A 24,550-nucleotide genomic window follows, 5' to 3' on the forward strand; every position below is an offset into this window, starting at 1 on the left:
GCACCAGCTATTTTGCATGACAGAGGAACATATGGGACTCCCAGGTTGAGAGCATCCTACTGCTCCTGAAATATGAAGCCATGAACACACAGGCTCACTCTGTGCCCTTCCTGGTGGTGATTACCTTGTACTGTGCTGTGGGCTGGGAGTCTAGAAGAGCTGCCATGTAGAGTTCATATTCATCCTGTAGGGGGGAAAGAAAACAATGTCACCAGATGTAAGGGCTTGTGTATGGGGAGTGGGGTGCATGAGACTGTGTACATACATGTGCACAAGCACCCATGTGTGCAACAACGGCCAGAATTGACATCAGGTGTCTTTTTGTATCACTGCCTACCTTACGCTTGCTCACAGATGGGCTAGACTTGCTGGCCAACAAGTCTGGGGATCCTCCTGTATCTGACTTGCCCCAGCATTGGAGTTCCAGATGTGTATCACAACACCCAGATGTTATGTGGGTGCTGGGGATTGAAACTCAGGTCCTGCAAACTCTTTGCCCACTGAACTATTCCCCCAACCCCAAGGATTATTTTTTACATGTGTAAATCCCATAGGTATGAAGGATGTCAGTTAAAATCACTTCAAATATGAAAATATGAACTGTTTCTGCAATGCACTAAAATGCACATACACACAAACTTATAAAATTGAATGGTCACTGAACCCTATTTTGACTACCAGCTACTGACCAGTTCAAGACGCTGTCGCAAAACACCTTGACACACATCCAACAATATTATCCCCTGCCATGTGTAGTTCTGAGACCTACTGAAGGGGAGGCGGCAAGGACCCCAGGAGACAAGCAGCACACTGCCATCCTTACCCACCCCTTGTCATTACAGAAACCAGAGCAAGCACAGGCTTTGTGTTGGCTTAGATGAGAATCGTCCCCCCCCAGGCTCATGCATTTGAACACATGGGCCTGAGTTGGTGGTACTTTGAGGAAGGTTATAGAGCCTTAAGTTGGTGAAGCCTTGCTGGAGGGAGTGAGCCAACGAAGGCAGCCTTTAAATATGTATAGCCTGGCTCTACTTCCTGTTATTTCTCTCCACTTCCTGTGCATGGATGGAAATGTGATCAGCCAGCTTCCGGCTTCTGCCGCCACGTTTTCCCTGCCTGTTGCTGTGACTCCCCACCGTGATGGACTCTATCCCTCTGGAACCACAAGCTAAAATAAAGACTGTCTTCCATGCCTGTCTTGTAGCTTGGGTATTTTATTACAGCAACTGAAAATTAACACAGGCTTTAAGCAACTTAACTTCTCCTAACTTCTACGTGCCTAGTTCTGAAAGTGTGTATGCCATGTTGTTCTGAACTCATCACTGGGAAGCTTAGGTGGGACATTACAGGCCTAAGCAGCAAGTTCACTCGGTGCTTGCTTCCCGCGGCTCACAGGACTGACAGGACAGGAAGCCGCTTCTCTTGAGTCCTCTGTGGACCGGGGACTGTGTGATTCCTGTGAGGCCCGAGATCCCTCGTGCACGCTGCTTCCTGTGGACGGTTCTCAGCCATTATGAGGAGAATGTGTACTGTTACCTTGATCTCTTTCAGGAGGTCCCCGAAGATCAGAGAGCTGTTGCAAACATCCTCAAAGACCTCCCCAAAGACCTGCAGCCTGTTGAACTGCTGAGGGTTACAGGTGCATATCTTCTGGAGTTCCTAGAAGGAAGACACAGAGTCAGCCCCTGCAGCGGGTGGGGTCTCCACGCTCCCCTCAGAACAGTTTGTCCTTCTGAGGAGTCATTGGGAAAAGGCAACCCAGATACCGGGCTCTGCAGAGTCGGTGGTAAATCCAGGGGCCTCTGATGGTCCTCCACAGCTGCTCAGAGCCTGCTCACTCGTGGGTGTTTGCTCCCATCATTTTCTTTATCCACCCCTGCCTCCTGAACTCAGAAATTCATCTTCTGCCTCCCCACCCTGCCACAGACATGCACAGAAGACCCTTCCCTTTCTCACAGTATGCCCATTCCAAACCCTGGGCTCTGGCTCTCTGACACATAGATGCCCCTTTTCTCCCCTCTGAATTCTTGCTCTAGTCGGTAAGGCCACAGTCACTTCACACATCAGCTCCCACCAGCATGCCCCCATCACTCTAACCCACTAACCACAGTCACTTCACACATCAGCCCCCACCAGCATGCCCCCATCACTCTAACCCACCAGCATCTGCATCATCTCTCTTTCCCGGGTTCTTCCCAGCCATCTTCTCTAGGAGGTAAGGCGGACATTCTTTTGTATCCCAGATCGAGCATTTCCAAAGCTGTTCCCATCGATCACTGAATACTGCTGATCATAAATTCACCCCCGGCTTACCCCTGTCGAATGTCACCATCCTCCCCATTCACCTCAATTCTCATTGACCATGCTGGGTACTGGGGGGCACCAGTAAATTAGTTGCATTCTGCCTGGACAGGTAACTGAGGTACTCAGGTTGAGTCTGGGCCCATGAGGGTCTCTGAACTGCGGCCCCATGTTGAGAGCATCACCCAGAGCCCCAGTCCACTTACCTCCTTCAGTTTCTTCTCATGGTTCTCAGCCACCTTGCTCCCCGTGAAATCACTCTTCGGGATACCTTCCTTTGCCAGCACTTCTTTTTGGAAGCTCAGGAACTTGTTGTATCTGTCAGCCTTTGTTATACCAGCTAAGTAGGAGCTGACGTACCGATACACATCCCTGCCCGAGGCAGCCCTGGCGCACTGGCGGCTGGAGGGTATCGCAGGGTACCTGAGCACTTTCATCTCGGGCAGCCTAAGCTCTTCCTTCCTGTGTCTTTCCCGAGAAAGCACGCGTCTTTCCCTGACTTCCTCCTCTTCCTCCTCCTGTGGGACCTTCGAGGTGACACCCTCTTTGGAAACATGGGAAGTGACCATCCGTGGGTTCAAATACCTGAACAGCCTTGTGTTGTGGCTGTCATCGGGACGCAGGGCTGTGTTGATCGTGAAGTAAGCCCACGCATCCCTCATCTCGGCTGTCTGTTTGTCTCTTGACACAGAGGGTGGGAAGATTCGCGGCTCCCTTGGCCTGTTGGCATTGTGCCAGTGCTCAGTGACGATCTTGGAAGGCCTGTAAAGCTTGTCAGGGTTCAGGTGTCCAGAGGTGTAGACATAGATATCATCCCTGTGGTCCTTGTGGAGTCGGGTCAGGAGCTCCCTCAGGTTGCATAGAGTCTTGACGCCATAGGTCTCACAGTGCTTCCACTTGAGGTAAACTGCTCAGGAGAGAAGACACAGCTGTGAGGCCCCTGCTGAGCCCATGGAAAAGCAGCCCTGTGGCCTGCCTGTTACAGAAAAGAGGGGTCTTCAAAGAGGACAAGAAAATAGCATCCAGCTCCGTCCTTATAAGTCAGACATACCTGTGGCCACCTCAGGTGCAGCCGAGGAGAAAGAGCACGTGGGTGTGCCCCAGGTGCTCCTATAGGCATAAAACTCACAACCCTTCAAGGCCAAGCTGGAGAGTTTTGATTGTCCACGGGACACAGTAGAATCACCTGTGACGGGAATCTCAAGCAGGGACAGTCCAGATCAGGTTGGCTTGAGGGTGCATCTGTCCCAGGTTGTTTTTATGACTTGACTGGATGTGGGAAGAACTGGCCCACTACGGGCAGCCCATTCCCTGTGCTCCGTGTCTCAGACTGTGGCAGCAGAGAGAAAGCACTAAGTACTAGAAACACGTGCATTCCTTTTCCTCTGCTCTTGACTGTGAGTGTGATGTGACTGTTTGAAGTCCCTGCCCCCTTAGTTTCAGTGGTGTGCTGGACTATTGCCTGGAATCCAAAGCCCAGAAAGCCCATTAGCCCTTAAACTTGTTTTTTGTCAGGGTATTTTCATCACAGTAAAAGAAATAGAAGGACCACCAACCAGGAGAGAGATGAAGTGCATGCACGTGACAGTGTTGCTTACAACATAAACAAAGCTTCCCCTAGAAGGCAAGTTTTATGTGTGATTCTAATTTTCCTTAGTAAGGATGAAAAGTCACCTTTAAAATGTGATCCATAAAACATGCCAGGGAGTAAACAGGGGTTGCTTACTTGTTTGATTTTCCCTCCAATTGGTACTAAAGCGGTGTTTCTCAGCCTGTGGGTTGTGACCCCTAAGGGTAGAATGACCCTTTCACAGGGGCTGCCTAAGATCATCAGAAAATAGATATTTATATTCTAATTCATAACGGTAGCAAAATTACAGTTATGAAGTAGCAAGGAAAATAATTTTATGGTTGGAGGTCACCACAACATGAGGAACAATATTAAAGGGTCTCAGCATTAGGAAGGTTGAGAACCACTGCTCTAGAGAATGTCAGGGTCTGTGCATCTCCATGTTATGTGTACATGTAATCTCACAATTGCATCTCAATCTTATGGGCACACATGATTGTGGATAGTCTAGAAGATGGTTTCTTATTTAACTGCACAATTTTTATGAATGAAAACATACTAAAATATGCTTCATACTAGGTCTGTTGTTCCATGTGGACTGTAGACACAGAGGTCTTGTTCTCCATCCTTAGCCACTGACAAGGTAAATATTGGCCAGACAAAGTGTCTTCATAGAACTTTCACAGAGAGGAATTGCAGGTGTCTGGCCTTGGTCTATCTTAGTCCTTCAAGAGATCAATAGCACCTGTGTTGCCCTCAGCTTCCTCCACCAGCACCTCCCCACTCTGATTCAAATAACAATTAACATTTTGTATTTATTTCTACACCAGTTTTTAATACAAGATTTTAGGCTCAGTAGACTAATTATATATAGGTCCTGAGATTCAGGTGACTAACAGAAAAAAGCTGTTAATTGACTAACTATGTCTGGATATTATTAATCACATAAAATAGTACACCTATTCTTTGCCTTTTTCTTAAATCTCTCATTGGTTTAATTTCTTTCCTTGTAACCTTTGTAGCTATCCCTTGAAGAGATAGCTTTTTACAACCTACAGCTGTTGTCAGTCACCAATTAAGCTGACCAAGTCTTTGCCAAGTGTGACTCTTATCAGAACACTTGTCCCTGAGAGTTTACTTTGTAGTTTTTACTAACAAGTTGTTAATGAATGGAGATCTATATCTATATCTATATATCTACACATAGATATATATATATAGATATATATATACACACACACATATGCTTGGGGGAAAAAAGATGGAAAAGGCCTAGATAGAGATGGATATGAGAGAAGAGCAAGAAAAGAATTGATGGAGAAGAACAAAGATGAGGACAGAGATGGAAAGAACTAGATAGACATGAGAGAAGAGAAGAAGGGACTGAGAGCAGGAGGGACTGAGAGGAGCTAGGAGAACAGAAAAGAAACTATGTAGACAGAATTGACTTAGAAGAATAAAGTGAATAGATTAACGGACTCAGTGTGCTTAGATTCATTGACTATCCCTCAGATTAGTATCCTTAGCCACTTGTAGCATCTGTTCTGGACCCTGATAGAAATCTCCTCAAAGCAGGCACTTGGGGGGAATTCATTACAGAACAAAATAAAGACACAAAACGGAGGCTCTCTTGCTCACTGTCCTGACATCAGGATGTGCTGACAGCAACGTCCTGGGATCAGGTGACCCACACCAATCGGGGCAGAGGTCAAAAGGTCTGCAAAGATAAGACAAGCCTCAGAAGGGCCATAAAAAGCCAGGCTTCATTCAAAAGGCTCAGCGGATGCTGGTCTCCAATGCACCTCAGCACACGGGAGCCATACAGGTACTCTAACAACAAGAGACCCTTCGGGTGACCAGTCTCCCCAGATCTCCTGCCGATGGGCTGGCTCTGACCCTGTGGGGGTGAGTGTCCGGCACCCTGGCTGACCTGACTAAGCACAACTGAGACTGTGTCAGCTGGCCGCCGACACCTTCAAGGGACATCTGCAGTGGAGCCAGCGTCCACTCACTGTCCTGCCCACCAGTGGGTGTGGCCGTGGGGGTTTGTGAGCACTGGGCCTTCAGACTTGCAACCTGCTTGGTGCCACCACCTCTCCCAACTGTCCCCGAGTGAACTCTGCCTCTGAGTCTCGGTGTCATCACTTAGAGCTCAATTGTCAGGTTGTTGGATTTATTTCATGTGAATTGTTCCCCTCTTTAATTATGTTGTCAATAAACTAAGCCTTCGAGAAAGACACCCAACTGCTTGCCTCTCTGTGACCTGTAAGTCATGTTCCAAGACAGCAGCAGTGTGGTACAGGAAGTTTCTCAAAGCTCGGCTCTAAAGAAAGCAAACCAACACTGAGCCAGTGTAGTGAGTCCCTCCGCACCTTTCCCTCCAGGGCACTGTACTTACTAACACACACATGCACACCACACACCTTCACACACATCCAACAACGTGGCACAGACACCATGGGGATGGCTACTTTTGATTGACATCTTGACCCAACATAGAATCCCGACAGGAACCCTGGAGGGAAACTGTCTAGATGAGGTTGCCCTAAGGCCATGCCCTGAGGGATTTTCTTAAATGGGTTCACTGAGGTGGGAAGACCCACCCTGTTTCCTGGGCCAGACCCTGGACCGAATGAAAAGTGAGCTGGGTGGAACACTGGTGAGCACGTGTCCTTTGCTCTGGTCCTGGTTGTGGACAGAAATGGCCGGCTTCTTTAACTTCTGAAAGCACCGCCGCATCTCTGAGTCCAAGCAAACCATTCTGATCCAGCAGCTGACCTCCAGCCCGGAAAGGCTTTTACTTTCAAAACCACTTCTGAGAAACGGGCTTTCCCGGGCAATCAAACATCAACTTTAAGCCAGGCAAACACAAAAATAGGGACAGACAACTTACAATCAGGTTCCTGATCCTTAGCCATCGACCCTCTTGTCACCAACTGCGAGCCAAGGCTGCCGTTGCCACGGGAACAGTAAACATTCTGAGCCCCTCCCCCACAAGGTAGCTCTGGGGCCCAGCCACAGGGTGGCAGGGTAGCCAGCATTTCCCATCTTTCCTCTGCCAAGCCTGTGAGTATTGCCTGGGAGCACGGAAGGGATGCTCACTGGCTTTACCTTTCAAAACGAAACATTCTTTCGGATTTGAAAGCAACTAGGCAGAGTTATTACAGGGCCTGGGGACAAAAGGTAACTCATCCCCGTGGTGTCCCCATGAACCTGCTGCAGTCCTTGGTTCTAGCCCAGAGGGCAGTGGGCACTAAAGTAACGCTGGGCTGTGGTGTGATTACAAGGTGACGGAGTCACCAGTTGAGATGCTAGAGTTCTGGTGACGTGCCCAAGGCTGGGCAGGGAGGAAAGAACTCTGATTTGCACACCCACGCCACTCCCTTTTTTTTTTCTCCAGCCAGAAAGAATTGCTCCAAGTCATGGTTTATGTCGGTGCAGGCATTCTACCCCCTAGGTGACAAAATCAGAATGTCAGGGGTCGAATACCTGTCTGGCCTTAAGAATACAGCAGAACCCACACTCTCTCCTGTTGCTTAATATTCCATCAAAGCAACTGAAGGAGAAGTATATTCAATTATTATCTGTGCAACATACTGACCTGTCAAAACCAAACTGGATTTTTCTGGAAGCAGATCCCTGGTTTACCCACGTTGTTCTGTGTTCTCCTTCTACGTGGTGTTGGGGGCATCTGAAGGCCGAGGGATGGAAGGACCCGATACATCTGGGTCCTCCCAGGAAGGAGCCTCCTGAGCAGCAGTGGCCATGCATGCACTGTGGAAAGCCTCGGAGAGCAGAGTTGCTGCTGCCCACCATGACCTATGACCTTGACCTATGACTTCGGCAGTAAATCCTGACCCAGAGCCAGCACTGTTGAAAAGTAACTGCATAGTGCTTTCCGGTTGTCAAGATGTGGTGTGCAAGGGAACTAACAATTCTATAATGCAAGGCCAGAACCCAGGTCCTTGGAGACGGATGCCCTACCACTGGGCCACACTCCCCTAGCCTAGCTAGCAGCAGAGTGATGGTGTGTGGGGTATGCATGTGCGTGTGTGTGGAACCATAGAGGAAAGTCAGCCTTTGCCAGACAGGACAAGAGGGTGGGTGGGAGCCGTGGACACGGCAGTCCGCCTCTGTCTTGGGTTTCTATTGCTGCCATACACACGACCATCAAAAGCCACTTGGGGAGGCAGGGATTCCTTTCAGCTTACAACTCGACGGTCACACTCTATCCCTGAAGGAAGTTGGAACTCAAGCTGGACAGGAACCTGCAGGCAGGAGATGATGCAGAAGCCATGGAGGAGCGCTGCTTGCTGGCTTGCTTCCCATGCCTTGCTCTGCCTCATTTATTAGGCCCTCAGGACCACCTGCCCAGGGATGGTGCCACCCATAGTGGGCTGGACCCTCCCACACTGATCATTAATCAAAAAAAAAATGCCCCACAGACTTGCCTACAAGCCAAGTATTATGGCATTTTCTAAGTTGAGGCTCCTCTTCCCAGACAATTGTGGCTGTTTGTCAACTCACCAAAAAAACTAACGAGCACAAACCCCAGTATGATCCAGGAGTAGACTCGACGTTTATACAAAGAGGGTGTCCTCTAGCTCCTCTCCACAGAGACCAAGCATTTTACCAGCTGCGTCGGGTGCAGCCTGCCTCTCCCAGTCAAGCGCCTGTGGGAAGAAGATCCGGCTGCCGCCCGTGGGCAGTCGCTCGGGGCATCTGTCGTCTTCCCCACAAACAAGAGAGCAAACTTGAGAGATGATACTTTAAAAACTTTGTATTCAATTATTCACACCAAAGAATATCCATTAAAATTATGAACATTTCTAAATAGATTTCATGTATCATACATATATATATACTTTATATGTATAATTACATATCCACAAAAGATTCGTTACTGCTTTAGGCATGTGGGTAGAACAAAGATAGAGATTTTGCAGTGTAACACCCATATATGCATATATACTGGCTGCTTGAATTATGAATTTATTTACACCTTGCCCGAGTTATAGTAAATGATTACTGTTCTATTATACAAACGTAACAGTAAAGGTTTTTTAAATACAAAGACTGCAAATGAATACATGAAAAATTACACACATGTACAATATTTATAATTTATAAATGTAAAGATAAGACTTCTTTAAATTATTGCACTTGCGCACTTTACAAAGATTTTTTTTAACGTCATACATATAAAATCATCTTTTTGGAATTTACTAACTCATCGACTATAATAATGTTGGATATTGTTAACTTGGAATTCTTTCTTTCCCTCTCCAAAAGAGAGCCCATTAAGGCTTTGGCTGCAGACCCATCCACCGAGGATCAGTTGCTTGGACCTGTGCTCCTGTTCCCGCGGGTGTTGGCCAGAGAGGAGGCTGTCACCGTGATCTCTGAGGTGCCTTGGCTGGGTGTGGATGGAGAATCTCTTTTGTTCCTATGTTCATGTGGAGAAAGTTGTTCTTCTCAGAAAGAATCCAGACGCTGCACTTGTAGTTTGGAAAGTGTTTCACAGTGTTCTGGGCAAGTACGTGATTTTTAAATAGGTAGGGCCCTGTACAGAAATACTTCTGTGCATCAATCAACTGCACTTCTTTTGTACAGTAAATGAACATGTAGCATATACTCCATACAACAGATCATATGGAAACAGTATTCCCACACGCCATTTCTATTCACTATTCTAGATACAGCATAAGACTGGGGATTAAGGTGACCCAACCAAAGAAGACAGCGGGGACGCCCATGGTAGAGTGATCTTTTAGGTGGGCTAGACAAAAACAAGTGTTTGGGGGGAAAATTTACATCAGAGATAAAACATCTGCAAATGTATATTCCTGGAGGTTAAGCACTGAGATGTGTGTGCTCACTTCCTTTGTGGCCAACTCTGTATGCAGCTAAGGTTCCGCCCTGGTGTCTGGGCATTATCCTGTGCCCCCCAACCAGGGTCAGCCCTAGGTACGATGTTTCAGTTACAAATCCTCACAATTACAGGAACAGCAGGCAGACTGCTCACAGCCCACAAAGCACCAACTTCCACTACTGAGCAGGGACAAGTCAGGTGACTGAGGCAGTGTTTCTTTGGGTTCTGAGTGTGTTTTTCTTAAGGAGACATCAGCTTTGTGGTTCTATACTCCTCACTGGCAACAAGGACACCTCTAAGCATTTTTTCTTTCTTTTACTCTGTTTTTTTGTCAATGCATAAAATGCCTTAAATACTTCTATTGATCACATTGTACAGCTCTGTTTAACAGTAAGAATGTTGTACTCCACTGTGCATCTCTAATTTAAACTTAGTGTAAATAATGCCGCCAAATGGGCAGCAACAAAAACTCCCATGTGGAAATGTAACTGTCATGCAAGGGGAAGCCACAGCTGACAGCACACGTGACTTAACTCCAACTTCACACTGACTGTCAAGTCAGACTGATAGTTGAAACCGAAGGGGAGAATCCCCCTGCACACAAGGCCAGCGGAGCACAAAGCAAATGCGGGTTTGGAATACAAAGAGAGAAGTGACTTTCAGTACCAAAGCCAGCTGAGGAGCCACGAACCCTAGAGATCCATCCGTGCCTCTGACTGGAGCCACAGTTCTCAACAAACAAGAGGACCCCAGGGTAGATATCAGCGACATGCGATGATAACAGGAACCTGATGAGCAAAGATGGACCTAACCAGGGACATGCCCCTTTACACACACTGTCCCTTACACTTGAGAAAGGTCAAAGATGAGCTCATGAGAGAGAGGGGGAAAGTCAGCATTTAAAATAAGGGCCCAAGGCCAAGGCAGGGTGAATACTTTAGTCCTGTTCAACTGAGATCTTAATTTAGACCCAAGAGAGCAGAAATACCACAGGCCAAGCGAAGCCCATTGGAAGACCTGGTCGGTCCCTGAGGCCGTCATGCAGCAACAGGCAGGCTGTGCTCACACTTCTAGCACATACATGAACACAGCGGAAAAAAGCAGAGTTCACTGCGTGTGTACAAAATAAAAACGCTAACACATGCTAGAAAGAGGAACCCGACACTAAACAGGTCAGGTCAAACTGACTCTGTCTGTTGTGGGAATGAGTCACCTGAAGCCTCACAGTGACAGGCAGCAGCATACTCTTCAAACCGGAAGGAGCTGGGGATAGGATTCCGCTTCTCTCTTCCTGTGTCTCACATGCTAGGAAGGTAGGAAGCTGTTGTCACCCCCGGCACGCTTCCCACCGCCTCCTCAGCTGCTCACACCCACTTTGATCTAATCAACTAACTGATGTTTACAAATTTTAGGACTGTACTTCACCGCCCTGACTCAATACTTCACATTAGTGTTGGCATGCACTTAGGTATCCGAGAACATTTTCCCAGACACAAAGGTACCACAACGTGTGGAAAGAAATTGAACAACCACCACGACTATAGAATTTGTGGGAGAAAGCACGGTGAGAAAAGAAGTGGAAAAAAACTCAGGCAGGATTCAAGTGCCTGTCCTAAATATATTTGCCAAGACACAAAAACCACTCCTGTCTGCATGAATTCTAAAAGCAAGTATTAACTGAACACGGCTGCATCCTGGCCTCTCTTATTTTGGGCAAATTTAGGCCTCCTGAGTCTCATACATGGTGAAAACAATGTTACAAAGTTTTATCAGCTACAATCTTTTACCCAAACTGCTTCTCATGTTGACATTTCACAAGAGACGGACTAACCAGAAAATTCCTAGCAGGTTCCTCTGCAAAACTGCCCCAGGAGAGGCCACACCATACAATATTCTTGGCTAGGTCAAATTCAAAGAGATTTCTGTAACATTCTTATTACCACAGCAACCATGAAATTGTCACAGGAGTCCCATGACCTGGATCCTTTTCCATACTCGGGGGACAGAATTCACTTCACGCACACCTTCAAAATGCCAGAATGAAGCAACCATCTTAAAGGCCGCCCCTTCCTGCAATCAAGCTTCCAAGACAGATGACTGATCAACTTGTGTGGATAAAGCGGCTTTTTGTGGAATCTAGTGCCACATATCGGTATGAGGACAGTGGACTTGCTTCAGCCTTCCACTTGTGAACAGTCACAGAAGCGACACTTCATTCATGGCCTCATTTCCCAACATGGAGAATCACCGCTTTCAAATACGGTGGTCTTTCTTTCCTTTTGTCTGGTGTGTGCACCATATATACATCTGTGTGTTTGTCCCCACACTATGTGTGCATGTGCGCGTGTGTGCACAGCCCTGGTGTTCGCTGGCATCACCTTTTACCTCATACGGGGACAACAGCTAATGGAGGAGTGTGGAGGGAGACTTCCCCAGAAGCCCGTGAGGAAACTGAACGCGTGGTGTGAGGATGAGAACAAGGTCTGTGTCCAGCCCACTCTGCTACTGCATCAGTCAGTATGCAGAAGAAAACCGAACAGATTTTTGCAAATGCCAAGCTTCTCTAAGCAGTGGTGTGTACAGTATCGAGCGTATCCAAGTCTATTTCAGAAATTCATTTCAGAGCAACTTTTCACACGCCTGCCAGAGTGGGGAGAGAGCCGTCCATTCCTGACCAGCCTCCACCTTCTCAAGACTCATTCACTAAGTGAGAACCAACCACCAAGCAGGGACTCCATGCCACTGTCCTGAAAATCCTCACGGTGTGAACCTGGACTTCCATAGATCTCAGCAGGAAGGGCCCGGAGGGCTCTGTTGCCTTCTCAAACTTCACACAGCAGCAGTCCCCAGAAAGTCACACACGAGAACTATTCACACTTGGGGTTCTTTGAGGAGGACTGGATATGACAGTGGCAGAGAGGTCGTAATCAGCGGTCCATGTGGTGGCCCTGCACCTCCTCCTGTTGGGCCTGACTGCACAGTGAGGGGAGAGATTGGAATTCCAGGAAACTGAGGCTGCACTGCCTGGCGCCTCTGAAGGGCGTACGGCATGAAAGGGGGTATTATTTAGAATCATCTTTCATTTTGGATGTGATAAAAATGCTGCCCTAGCACACAATAAAAATATAAAGAAACTGATTTGAAAATTCACATTGTTTACTCACAGATCTTCTTGCTGGAGGAAATTTATATGCCTTGTTTTTATTTTCTCTGTGCAAAGGATTTCGTTAAAGTTGCTGAAGGCTACAGTCTACAGTGAGGGGGAAAGTGTTTTAATTTTTGACATGGTTTGAAGTAAGAGCTGCACTTTTCAGATGCCTGGGATGTACCCTGTGTCTCCTCGACCAAGGGCAGAGGTCTTCTTCCTTCCGTGGAGCTGACTTGCCTGTATGCCCCCAAATAAACTGAAGGAACACACCCTTAGTCTGCCTACAATCAGCAACTTGAATTTCTCTATCACACGCGGGTTGTGACCTTCGTTACCTATGTCCCAGGCCACAACAAGGAGGTGATATGTCCTGTTTATAACCAATGCCACCAAGCAGCATTGCCACAGAGATGAAGCACAGAACCAGGGTACTGGCCACACCCTCATGGAAGGACCCAGGCAAGAAGCCCTCTTGTGGTCTCTGCCCACCTCCAAGGCCAGCGCACCGCTGGCCTGTTCGCGGATGGCATTCAGAAGGCAGGTGGAGCCCAGGTTGCTCACTGTCCAAGGCGTGAGCGGCAAGCAGGGGTCGTCTGCTTCACGTGTGTGTGTGTGTGTGTGTGTGTGTGTGTGTGTGTGTGTGTGTGTGTGTGATGGTACCTTCTGGGAGAGGTTTCCCCCGCTTAAAAATAAAAGGAACGAAGTCAAAGAAGCAGGATGAGGGTCAGTCGCCAGGCGAGTGCTTCGCCGGGATCAGTCATCAACCTTCACAGGCAGCTTCTCAGATGCCCCCTTGCCAGCTGCTGGGGCTGAAATCCACAACGCAGTCTCCTCCCCACGAATCACCTTCTCCCACTGATTGAGATTATCCCTAGGAACAAAGGACACAGTTACAGATGACCTCTGGACTGGCTTTCAGAAGTGACATCAGTCGTGTGGGACAAGTGAGCTTTGTCAGAGTCATTCTGATGCTGACAGTGGCTGGTGTGGGGCAGCAAGGCGCGGCGGCCTCTTGCCATAGCTCTTCAGCAGTGAGCACCAGAGCCACCAGAGCACTGGACACCTTGTTCCACTGGCTGCCAAGACAAGTGCTGAGCTGGATCGAGGGTCGTATTTCCTAATTATTGAGGATGACGGAGTCAGCAGCTGTACCTAGGGCTCCTGGTCGGGGCTGATCGGGGCAAGGGGCAGCCAGGGGTGGGTCACAGGTGAGAGAGCGGGATGATACCACCCAAGTGACACGGACCGAGGAAGGCCAGTTAGGCGCTCCTTGGTGCGTTTAATCTGGACAGCCTCACGTGTGTAAAACATCTCAAATTCCCTGACCTGGACTTCCAGAACATCCCACTGCAGAAGCAGAACCTCTGCTCTGGTGACCTCCCATGGGAGCCCCGTTCTCCTACTGACCTCTAATCTTTTTTCTCCTCGTTCTCAATTGGAACATCACAGGCATACGGCCTTACAACCAGCAATGGTGACAGCCTCCTGTGCGAGCCTGCCCTGTGAGCCTGGCAGAGTTCTTCACCCCACCCTACCCTGCCTGACCTGGCTTCCTTTTACACAAAGCCAATCTCAGAAAGGAGCTTTGACAAAATTTATACACAACACTACTAAAAAAAAAAATCCCCTAATTTTCTTTCATTAGCAAGCATGCTAGAATACCTTTGGGGGAAAAAAATATCCTAACATACAATGGAAGCCAGGTAAGACTCTTAATCTGTACCATAACATTGAGTATCATTTTCCTGGATCTCAGGGGTAGTCTGATATGTTTGGAAATGACACATACTAAATTTGGTAATTTCCTTAGTCTTCATGTCTACAAAGTATTTAAACACTCGAATGGTCTTTAAGAAATGAGGTGGGTTACCCAAAGCCACTGACCACACCCTCCAGGTGCTTGTGTTGAGTGCCACAGCAGTCAGGCCTGTGCCTGAAGGCCCAACAGCCATGGACCCTGCCCGCTTGTAATATGTACTACAGCGCATGGCGTTCCGGACAGGGAAGGGGTTTTCAACTGAGGGTCTGGATGCAGATGATTTGCGATCCCCACTGCCCCTTGATGCCAGTACTTCTGTGTGTGGCTCCCTCAGGGAGTGAGCCACAGCCCAGGTGTGGAGCCATCCTTCTTGGCCTCTGTGGATCAATTCCTGGGAACTCCCTATGACTCGGGCCGCTGAAGCATAACCAGACGGGCCAGGTGTCGCGCTCTCCAGGATTGGATGGAAGAAACGCCGTCTCTCGGACAGGAAAACAAATGAGTCAAAATGGCCCTCCTTGTTGGCTTTATTGGTTTGGTGTTTTCAAGAACGTCCACAACAGAGGCTGGAGCACACCACATTTGGGTTTTCTCTAACACTTCTGGCTAAACGTATGCCCACGTCTTCCCTAGTGCCCACTCCAGCTGCCCAGCCTGGGCAAGACGGGGCCGTGAGAAAGCCTGGACACCATTCACCCCCTGCTTTCCCGAGAGGGACTTCTCTTAAAAAGAAAATCAGAATCTTTAAAAAGTCAGTGTTCTTAACTGAGCTGGGATCTCAGAAGAGGTGGGGCAGAGGTGGAGGGGATCTGCGGCTAGGGCACATGGGAGGAGGCAAAGCACCCCCAAGAGGAAGGGCACCCACCCACGCTTTCTCCCTTCCACTCACAGTCCCTGCTGCAGTTTAGGCCAAGCCCCTTCCCTGACAATCACCTGAGCAGACAGCTCTGTCCTCAGATGCAGTGCTGGACACTCCTCTGCACAGGGACAGGGCCTCCTGCTCTGTCTGGAGGGAATGAATGGGCATGCTCTCCTCATACACTATGTAGGTCACCGTAGGAGATGCATGGCGACTCTGAGATTTGTGACAGGCATGTTTGAGCGTCTGCAGGCCACACTGGGTGTCGGAGGCTGCAGGGTGCTGCCTGGCAGGGATCTGGGGTTCGGGGTCCCGTCAGCACAGATCACGGACAGGATGTTCACAGGTCTAGGAGGGAGCCACTTATGGTAAGAGGTACACTGCCTTCAGGGAGATGCCTCATGCCTGGCTCACAAGGAGCACAGGTGAGACCCCTACTTCGAGGGGTCCTGTGCACACAGCTGTCCCTTGACCTGCCTTGGTCCATGGCATGGGTGGGGCACCATTTGTCCTGTCTGAGCTACAGAACAGGATGCCTTAGCGTCAGCTAGTGTCTGAGATTCAACTCTAATCTAAAAAAAAAAAAAAAAAAAAAAAAAAGGAAAGAAAGCAGAGTGGGGTTCTCATTCCTGAGGAAACCAGCCAGCTGGGCCCACCCGAGACCCACTGCACACGGTAAACGGACAGCAGAGCCAACACACAAGCTTCAGATCAGAAGATTCACTACAGACTGTGCATACCACACGCCCACAGGCTGGTGAGTGAATGCTGTGCCTACCTGCAGGCCTTCAGCAGCGGCTCTGTGGGCGGGAGGATCTGCGTCAGTGTGGTGTAGCACGGAATGGCCACGGCATTGTAGAATCCAAGCTGCCCAGAGGGAGGTCGGGGAAACAATACAAGGTCACGGTTAGGATGTTGATGCTCCCACTGTCCCTGAAGCCTAAGTATGAAGTCAGCCACTCTGGCGTGTGTGTGTGTGTGTGTGTGTGTGTGTGTGTGTGTGTGTGTGGTGTGTGTGTGGTGTGTGCTGTGTGTGTGTGCTGTGTGTGTGCTGTGTGTGTGCTGAGTGTGTACTGTGTGCTGTGTGTTGTGTCTGTGTGTGCTGAGTGTGTACTGTGTGTGCTGTGTGTGTGCCGTGTGTGGTGTGCTGTGCCTGTGCCGTGTCTTCTGGGCCCTGAGAGGACCAGTGCTGCCTAGCTGACAGACCGTTCAGATGGATGCCAAGGACACACACACACACACACACACACACACACACACACACACATACACACACAAATCCCTAATACACTGCTGCAGTGCACACCCATGGGACTCAAAACTTGAGTAAGTTAAACAGGTTAAACTAGTCAGACTAAGAATCCAAGGCCTGTGGAGATCCTGTGCTAACGTGACCGCTGCCCTGTGGACATCACAGAGTCAGGCCCACAGTCCTTCCCCTGGCCTGCTCTCTTCCCGCTCAGCACTCAGGGGCAGCTGACATTACTTCTGGTTTTCTTCTGTGACCTTGAGCCCTGTGCCATCCCCACCCTCCCTCAGACTTTTGCCCTTCAGTTCAGTGCTCTCTCTCTCTCTCTCTCTCTCTCTCTCTCTCTCTCTCTCTCTCTGAGACACTACAGTTCTAACGTTTGACATTACCCAGCCTACCTAGTGAAGGGCAGACACGGATCACTGTAGGACTGCCCAAAGACCAGACCACTGCCCTCCACTGGGGAGCCCCACTTCATGACTGGCCAACAGACGGCGAAGTGGCCTCACTGGCTAGCCCAGTAGCTTCTTTAGAGAGCAGAAGCAGCAGGGGTTCTAAGTGGTTCAGCTTGGCTTTGCTTTTTCCTGCAGTAGTTAGGGTCACAGGCTTCATGCGAGAGCAGTGCTCAGACATTTCTGCTTTGGATATAAGTCTGAGACAGTGTCTCTCTCGTCTACAGTCCAGGTGGACCTGGGACTCACGAACCTCCCGCCACAGGCTCCCGGGGGCTGGGGCTGCAGGGATGAACCACCTCAGCAGGTCTGTTTTTAGTTTCATAGCACGTGCAGGTGTTTTCTTATTCTAAATCTGAGCAAGGAGTCACTGGGCTACAACACCCGAGAAAAAGATTATGTCCCGGAGAACGGAGTACTTCACTGTCATGACAAAATATTCTCACAGTGAACTATTTAGAATTTAGAAGCATTGGAAAGTATTTGTGGGTCTCAGAACTATTTAAAACTCCCTCATGCTACAAAAAGAGTCCCTCTTTTGGCAAAGCCCAGTCTATTTTAAAAGGAACTATCTTTCGGATTGAAAATCCTAAAACGGAATCCTTTTGGGGACAGACTCTGTTACAACTGTTTAGAAAGACTTTGTTAAATCCCTTCCTTAATGACAAGATGTATTTCAAATAATTTCATAACCAAATGTAAAACAGGAAAACAAAAGAAACAGTGAAGGGGAAGAGAGTCAGGTGTCTGCACCCCAGCGTGGGCAGGCCAGCGTGGGCAGGACCCCAACAGGTTCCCACAAACCCAGGAACCAGACAGAGCACAGGATCAGGGAGCTCTGTGTTTGAGAACCGTCCACACAGGGCTCCAAACCACCAAGTTCCATAGACAGATGATGGGAAGACAGACAGACAGACAACCACAGAGACGGCTCTTGTCCTCCGTACCTGTCCTTGAGGGACCTCGTCCCGCTTGTCTCTGTCCATCATTGGGATGGGCTGTATCCCCAGCTTCTTCATCTCATCGCCCTAGAATAGACAGGGCGAAGTTACCCGTGGTTTTCAAAGAGTCATACAAAATTTTGATGTTAATGAAAATTTTCTTTAAAATGTCTCATGCCCCAAGAGACATGTGGTCAAAGCAATGGCAATCATGTGTCACTGTCTGGTACTGTGTCCTGACACTCTTTTTTGCCAAGCTCCTGGACACCCAAACGTCTCCTCTGGTGCCACTGTACAGCAGGAGGGGTGAGAGGTATGAAAAGGTGGAAAGGCTACCCCTGCTTCCTTTTCAAACGGTTCTTCCTTTGTGTGAAATGAGGGAAGCTGGGCTTGAAGGGTACTGACGGAGAGATGATGAGCGGCTTGCCAAAACTGTCACTGAGGATCCGGGGCGGCTAACACACAGCTTGGTACCGCATTCCTGCTGTGAGTGGACACTGTAAGGGACTTCCTGCATACTAGACTTTGGGATGAGTGCTTGTATCATACCACTTGCTCCTCTAGAAATGCTACAAGATGCTCACAGCATCCTTACAGCTCTTACAAAGTCACTAGCTTCTGTTTCGTTAAAGTTTGTTGAAATCTTCTTAATGATGCATACTTCATCATTTAAATGAACTTTTTTCCCCCTTCGGAAATCACAACCCTACACTGAAACCTTCTAGGATTCCTTAGAGTCAGAAAGGAGTTCCTATACCCCTCACTTAAAGCACTGTGCCCTACAACTTGCCCTGTACCACCCAGGTCCTCAAAGCTCCAATGCTTCAGCTCCTCTCTTTAAATTCAGAGACTGGTGGGTCTCGCTGCTTTCTTCTCTATCCAAATGGGTGAAGCCTACCAAGTTCCTGTCCAGGATGATGTCACAAGTCAAATGAAGCAGCGTCAGTGTGTGCTTAGAGCAGCATGACGCTGGAAAGGAAACCCAGGGATGTGGGACAAGCAAGGGACAGGCACCCAACGAGTAGCTTAAAAAACTGCAGAGGCAGGTTATGGAAGTGAGGGGTGGGGTGGAGATCTGAATCCCCGTGCTGGTGGGAAGCTCTTAAGGGCCAAAGCAACGGGTGCTCTGGGGCCACGTGACCCAAGACTGCAGGCTTCATCACGGCTACTCCTTCTGAAAGGCACAGGAGAGGAATGTGGAGGCGGGAGAGGGGTAGAGGAGGAGGCAGCAGCATGGTGGGAAGGAGAGGAGACACTGGACTTCAGGGGGGTAAATCAACCCACAGGACCTGGAGACTACTTGTGGCTCCTCCCACGGACAAGGTCCCAGAGACTGTCTGCAAAGCTTGGAGCTTTATCCGCCTTGGATTGGGTGATCGGCAAGGGGTATGCAGGGAGGGAACCTACACTGTGTGCCTGTCACGCCTTCATTCACAGCTTAGAACTCAAACGTTGTTCTGCATAGTATGTAAAACCTGGTGTAACAACGGTCCAGCTTTCCCAGGCGGTGTTTACAGACTGTACTGCAGCTCACACATACACCTGAGCCGACCGTGGCAGTGAAGGATTAGTGCATTTGAGACCTGTGTATCTCACTTTCATTAATTAAGCATGACAGGTTCTGTTACAAAAAAAAGTGCGTGTGTGTGTGTGTGTGTGTGTGTGTGTGTGTGTGTGTGTGCGCTCTAGAGCGTATCTCACTTTCATTAATTAAGCATGACAGGTTCTGTTACAAAAAAAAGTGTGTGTGTGTGTGTGTGTGTGTGCGTGCGTGTGTATGTGTGTGTGCGCTCTAGAGCAGTGGTTCTCAACCTTCCTAATGCTGAGACCCTTTTAGTATAGTTCCTCATGTAGTGACCCCCAACCACAAAATTATTTTTGTTGCCACTTCATAACTGTGATTTTGCTACTGTTATGAATCGTAATGTGAATAGCTGTATTTTCCGATGGTCTCAGGCAAACCCTGGTGAAGAGTGATTTAATCCCCTGAGGGATTGCGACCTACATGTTGAGGACCACTCTCTAGAGGCTGGCTGCCCTACAGAGAGCAGAACCTGAGCTGGCCAGTGAGCACACTTATGTCTTATGCCAGAGGCAAATAAGGATGACTCTCCCCAGTTCCTCACCGGTGGGAGATGCAGCCCAGGGCTTCAGAACCCTCCGTGCCCAGTATACATTTAAAGCAGCATCCAGTAATACACACCCAGTGAGCAAAGGTCAGCTGTCAGGAAAGGAAAGTTGCTGCAGCAATGCTCAGTGAGCACGGTCCCCAACTCTTTCTGTGAGGGTCAGGGAACTCGCCCTTAGTCGGGTAGACTGTAACAGAGTTCTCGCTGCATGGTTATAACTGCTAAATTTGTCATGGTGTGTGATTGACCACAGCTGTCCAAGGTGACTGTTAACATGACCCATCAGGTATCGGGTAGAGTGAATAGCCACCATGTTTGATTTCTGCTGAAACACCTTCCCACTTCTTGGTCATGTCTGAGTAAACACAAGAATCAAGGACATACCTCAGCCCAGAATTCTGCGTAGATATCATTTGCTGTCAGTTTTGTAACTGGCCATAGCTTCGTCACAGAACAAAGATCGCAGGCAGTCATCATCAACCCGATTACACGGTCTCTAGAAGACAGTAGAAAACCGGTGAACGCAGTATTTGCACTTTGTCTGGAGACCAATGGGCGGCGGGGGTGCAGGCATCATCGGGAGCGAGGTTTGCCTGTGCATTACTTCCTGATGACCAAAAAAGCATTAAGAAGCAGAACCATGTAGTCTGGCAGGCATGTCAGCAACGTAGAATTAGAGGGCAGAGTGGCTTTAGTGGCGACATCAGGCCCTTCTACCACAAGTCACACAGGAGTGTGCTCCGTGCTCCTGGTGCCTCGGTATCCCTGTTTGAACAAACACAGCAGGCAGCATTCTGTTACTTACAGACTGTCTGGTCCTCCTCAGAGCTATGGGCCAAGCTTTCATTTCACGGACTCTGCAAGTTTAATGTCACCTAAAGAGAAAACCTGCCCCATGCTTTCATCCTATACCCATAAAGTCTGAGACGTACAAAAATGCTAAACTTCTTCAAGGGAGCAGCAGCATGACCAGGGTCAGAGGAGGACTTGGGTTTACAATGGGTTTGCGTGCGGGCAGAGTCGGGTGGACCATGTTCCTCCAAGGCCATGCTGTTTAGCAAAAGCATGTTCAAACTCAGACTCTGCAAGGAGTTTTCCACTTAGCTTCTTAGTATCTACAGCGATGCACGGCATGTCCAACTTCCTATTTGCCTAAGCACAGCTAAATCTTTTCTCTTAAGGAAAAACAGTAGTTGCTTAAAAATTCCAAGAAACATATTCCCTGTGACTTTCCCGAGTTTTCTGATTCTTAGTGTGGCGAAGTGAAGGAAGAAATTATAACATCCTGCCCTTAACTGGAGAAAATAACATCGTTTATAAAGACCAGTCATCACCAGAGATACAGAACGGTGCCAGGGCTGAGATAGCACCGACACTTCCGGCTCACGTGTCCTCAGTGAGCCTAAAGGACACGGGATTTCTCCGTTAGGGACACAGCCCGGACCAATGGAGACGGTTTGTCAGGATCATCTGTCAGGGTTGCAGAGGGCTCTCACAATAGTCCTCATGACAGGTTCCCGAATGCCACATCACAAAGCGCTGTGTGCCATCGGCCCATCTCCTTTCTTTCTCTCGCTGGCAGCCTGGCTTTTCAAAGGGAACATCCAGAGGGCTTGTGCCATCCGCTACAGGTCGGGGCGGATAACTGAGGGACACTCAACAATCACGTACAGCTGCCTGTCATTCCTTTCTCAATTAGTAAATGCATTAGACAGACGGAGACCATGAAAACTAGTGTTATATTTACAAATAATTCTTCCATGAAATTGAAATAAGTCAATCTCACTCAATGAATTTTCACCAAAACCCCCCAACATTTTTATGCTAAATAGTATAATGAGGTTTAATCTGAAAAAAAATATTTCTCATTTCAGAACTCTGTAAAAGCAATGATAACAGCACCGGGATTTGTAAAATGTGTAAACCTTTCCCACTGGAAATAACCCCACACAGAAAACTGCTGGTGTAAGGATCAGAACTGTCAGAATTATTTAGACAACACAGTGCAGAACTGTTATTTTATTGCTCACGAGGAAGTAAACAGCCTGGAAATTTGGCATGGGTCCATATTAAGTATAATTGCTGTTTTTATTCGTAATTATAAATCAGTTAGATGGTCACAATCACTCAGAAATGCCCGAATGGATGTTTTATTCTGTTCATGAATGGAATTAGATGTCAACCCTGAAAGCATTCTCTGGGACAGCTGTGCCAGAGTGGGGTTTGTTTAGGAAGCACTCTGGCATGACCTCACGGTGACCTGTCTTTCACCACAAACCCCAGAGTAAAAGCCAAAAGCAACTCGGAATACAATGTGCTCACAGTCCCTCGGAAACTTCAAGCACTCTGGCCCCATTCACTTCACCTAGCAGTTCTGGATCCTGCTCTGCTCTCACAGAAACTTCTTGTTGGGAAAGGCAAATAACACATGTAATTGTATCAAAAAACCTATAGGGTGGGCAAAAAACAAACCACAAATCATAGCCCACAACTAGAAAGTCACATGATATTTTTGGAAAATGACGTTGTACTCTTCTTTCAAGTAAATAATTAAATGTAATATAGCTCAACTAAAATGTCGAGTGGATATTTATAATTAGAAAAATCTTTAGCAGATTACCCACTTGCTTCTGAAACATGTACAGTGCAGGGGTGCAGGCCTGTGATGCCCTGTAACTCATTTGAAATGGCACAGTGAATCAGAAGAGGGACACACTAGTGACTTTTTAAATATCTAGGCAACAAGAGGGCACAATTGACCACGTCACTTTCCTGCCAGCCCTGAGATGTACACACAAAACATTCAGAAAAGAGAGTTACTCAGTGACAGCTCCCTGCAGGATTCCTACATAAATAAATGAATACATAAATGCCAGGGGGAGATTACCCTGCCGATATGTAAGATTTAATGCAGATGTGGACTGCAGTGGGGGGGTCAGATGGTTAGTGGAGATGCTTAAGGAGACCTCCCAGGTTACAAAACACTTACATATTCAACTCAGCGTGGGGAATGAATTACTCATTAAGTGATGCTGATTTAATACATCAAGAAGAAATAAAAATATAACTCTATTAATGTAATAATTCAGAGCTAAATATAAAAATTGAACTAGAAAACACACAGAGAAATGGATGAAGTCCTTGCATTGCTGTGGGGTTGGATAAGAACAAGTAACAGATGTGGCTTCATGAACTCAGGTCTCTTTGTTCCCCACAGAGAGTCTGGGGCTACAGTGTCACTCAGTAATAGAGGGTTTGCCTAGCATGTATGAGGCCCTGGGCTCCATCCTCAGACCCCCCCCCCACACACACACACACGGGGGGGGGGGAGAACATAATAAATATTGTAAATCACCTAAAAATATTTGTGAAAAAGAACACAGAATTTTGATATCACCAGCGAAAGACAGGCCAGACATGAACAGACAGCATAGCGCAGCGCACAGGGCAGTCACGGAACAGTTCTCACCCTCATGCTAGAAGATGTGTGAATTCCTAGCACGTTTGTTTTAAAACTTAATGTATATATATTTCTAGCAATATATGCCATATATACTTTTTTTTTTTATTTCATGTGCATCCGTGTTTTGTCTGCATGCGTGTCTGTGCGCCACGTGCCTTCCTGTCACCCGCAGAGGCCAGAAAAATACACTGGATCCCTGGTTGGGAGCGGCCATGTGGGTGCTGGGAATTGAACTCAGGTCCTCTGCAAGAGCAGCCAGTGCTCTTAACCGCCGGGCCACCTCTCCAGCCCTATGCTGTGTACTTTCAAGGTTCATAGGAGAGATCACGTGAGCAAAGTTTATTGCATCATTGTTTATAATGGAAAACTCTAGAAACAGTCACCGTCAACCTGGAGAGGAACCTTTACAACTGTCTGTGTTACACGGTGTTATAGATCTTTTGAAAATGAACGGAAAGCCGCGTAGCTGAGTACACACTGCGGGCATGCTGTGTACACCTCTGGAGGAACAGAATGGACAGAGGACAACATCATAGCAAGCACATGACATCAGAGGGCAGTGGAAAGAATGCCTCTCTCTTTCCTGCGCATACTTCTTCGTCCTGAAGTGCGTTAGGACAAACAAGCATTACCTTCAAAACTGTTAACCAACACAAACTAGTCACGGCTAATTCACGCCACCAACATAGAGGCCCATACGCATCAAGCATGAAAAATAGATTTTCAATTTGATGTTTAATTTTTCTATATTAATATATTAATTTTTGCGACTATTTAGTTAAAAATAACTGAATACATCCAAGGATA

The 24,550-nt window shown here is 47.9% G+C and overlaps 2 protein-coding genes and 1 long non-coding RNA gene across 6 annotated transcripts in view; 1 reads left to right on the plus strand and 2 right to left on the minus strand.

The window, feature by feature from the left end:
• Positions 1 to 94: 94 nt before the first annotated feature.
• C8BH6orf118 (chromosome 8b C6orf118 homolog) lies at positions 95 to 6,850 on the minus strand. Its single transcript, XM_059272478.1, has 4 exons — positions 6,765 to 6,850; positions 2,508 to 3,208; positions 1,537 to 1,659; positions 95 to 184 (listed from the first exon to the last, which is right to left on the minus strand). Exons 1-4 carry the CDS (start codon positions 6,787 to 6,789, stop codon positions 95 to 97), a joined length of 939 nt encoding a protein of 312 aa, XP_059128461.1. The 5' UTR covers positions 6,790 to 6,850.
• A 4-nt stretch (positions 6,851 to 6,854) lies between these two features.
• On the plus strand, positions 6,855 to 11,289 carry LOC131918664 (uncharacterized). The gene is made up of 3 exons (XR_009381048.1): positions 6,855 to 6,937; positions 9,164 to 9,278; positions 11,156 to 11,289. It is a non-coding gene; the product is annotated as an uncharacterized LOC131918664 (long non-coding RNA).
• A 1,592-nt stretch (positions 11,290 to 12,881) lies between these two features.
• The window catches only part of Pde10a (phosphodiesterase 10A), a 187,792-nt gene continuing 176,123 nt past the window's right edge, over positions 12,882 to 24,550 (minus strand). For all 4 annotated transcript variants that reach the window (XM_059272855.1, XM_059272858.1, XM_059272857.1 and 1 more), the window contains 4 exons: positions 20,665 to 20,776; positions 18,158 to 18,238; positions 16,288 to 16,376; positions 12,882 to 13,762 (listed from right to left, as the gene is read on the minus strand). In XM_059272855.1, coding sequence (XP_059128838.1) covers positions 13,645 to 13,762; positions 16,288 to 16,376; positions 18,158 to 18,238; positions 20,665 to 20,776 — 400 coding nt within the window. In that variant the 3' untranslated portion in view covers positions 12,882 to 13,644. The remainder of the gene's footprint in view (positions 13,763 to 16,287; positions 16,377 to 18,157; positions 18,239 to 20,664; positions 20,777 to 24,550) is intronic.

This window comes from Peromyscus eremicus, chromosome 8b (assembly GCF_949786415.1).
Source record: "Peromyscus eremicus chromosome 8b, PerEre_H2_v1, whole genome shotgun sequence".
Lineage (NCBI taxonomy): Eukaryota > Metazoa > Chordata > Mammalia > Rodentia > Cricetidae > Peromyscus > Peromyscus eremicus.

Coding starts and splice junctions, on each gene's coding strand:
- C8BH6orf118 (XM_059272478.1), bottom strand. CDS start 6,789: ATGGCTAAGGATCAGGAACCTGATT. Junction 1,660..2,507: donor ATGAGAAGAAACTGAAGGAG/GTAAGTGGACTG, acceptor TCTTCCTTCTAG/GAACTCCAGAAGATATGCAC. Junction 185..1,536: donor ACCTCCTGAAAGAGATCAAG/GTAACAGTACAC, acceptor TCCCCCCTACAG/GATGAATATGAACTCTACAT.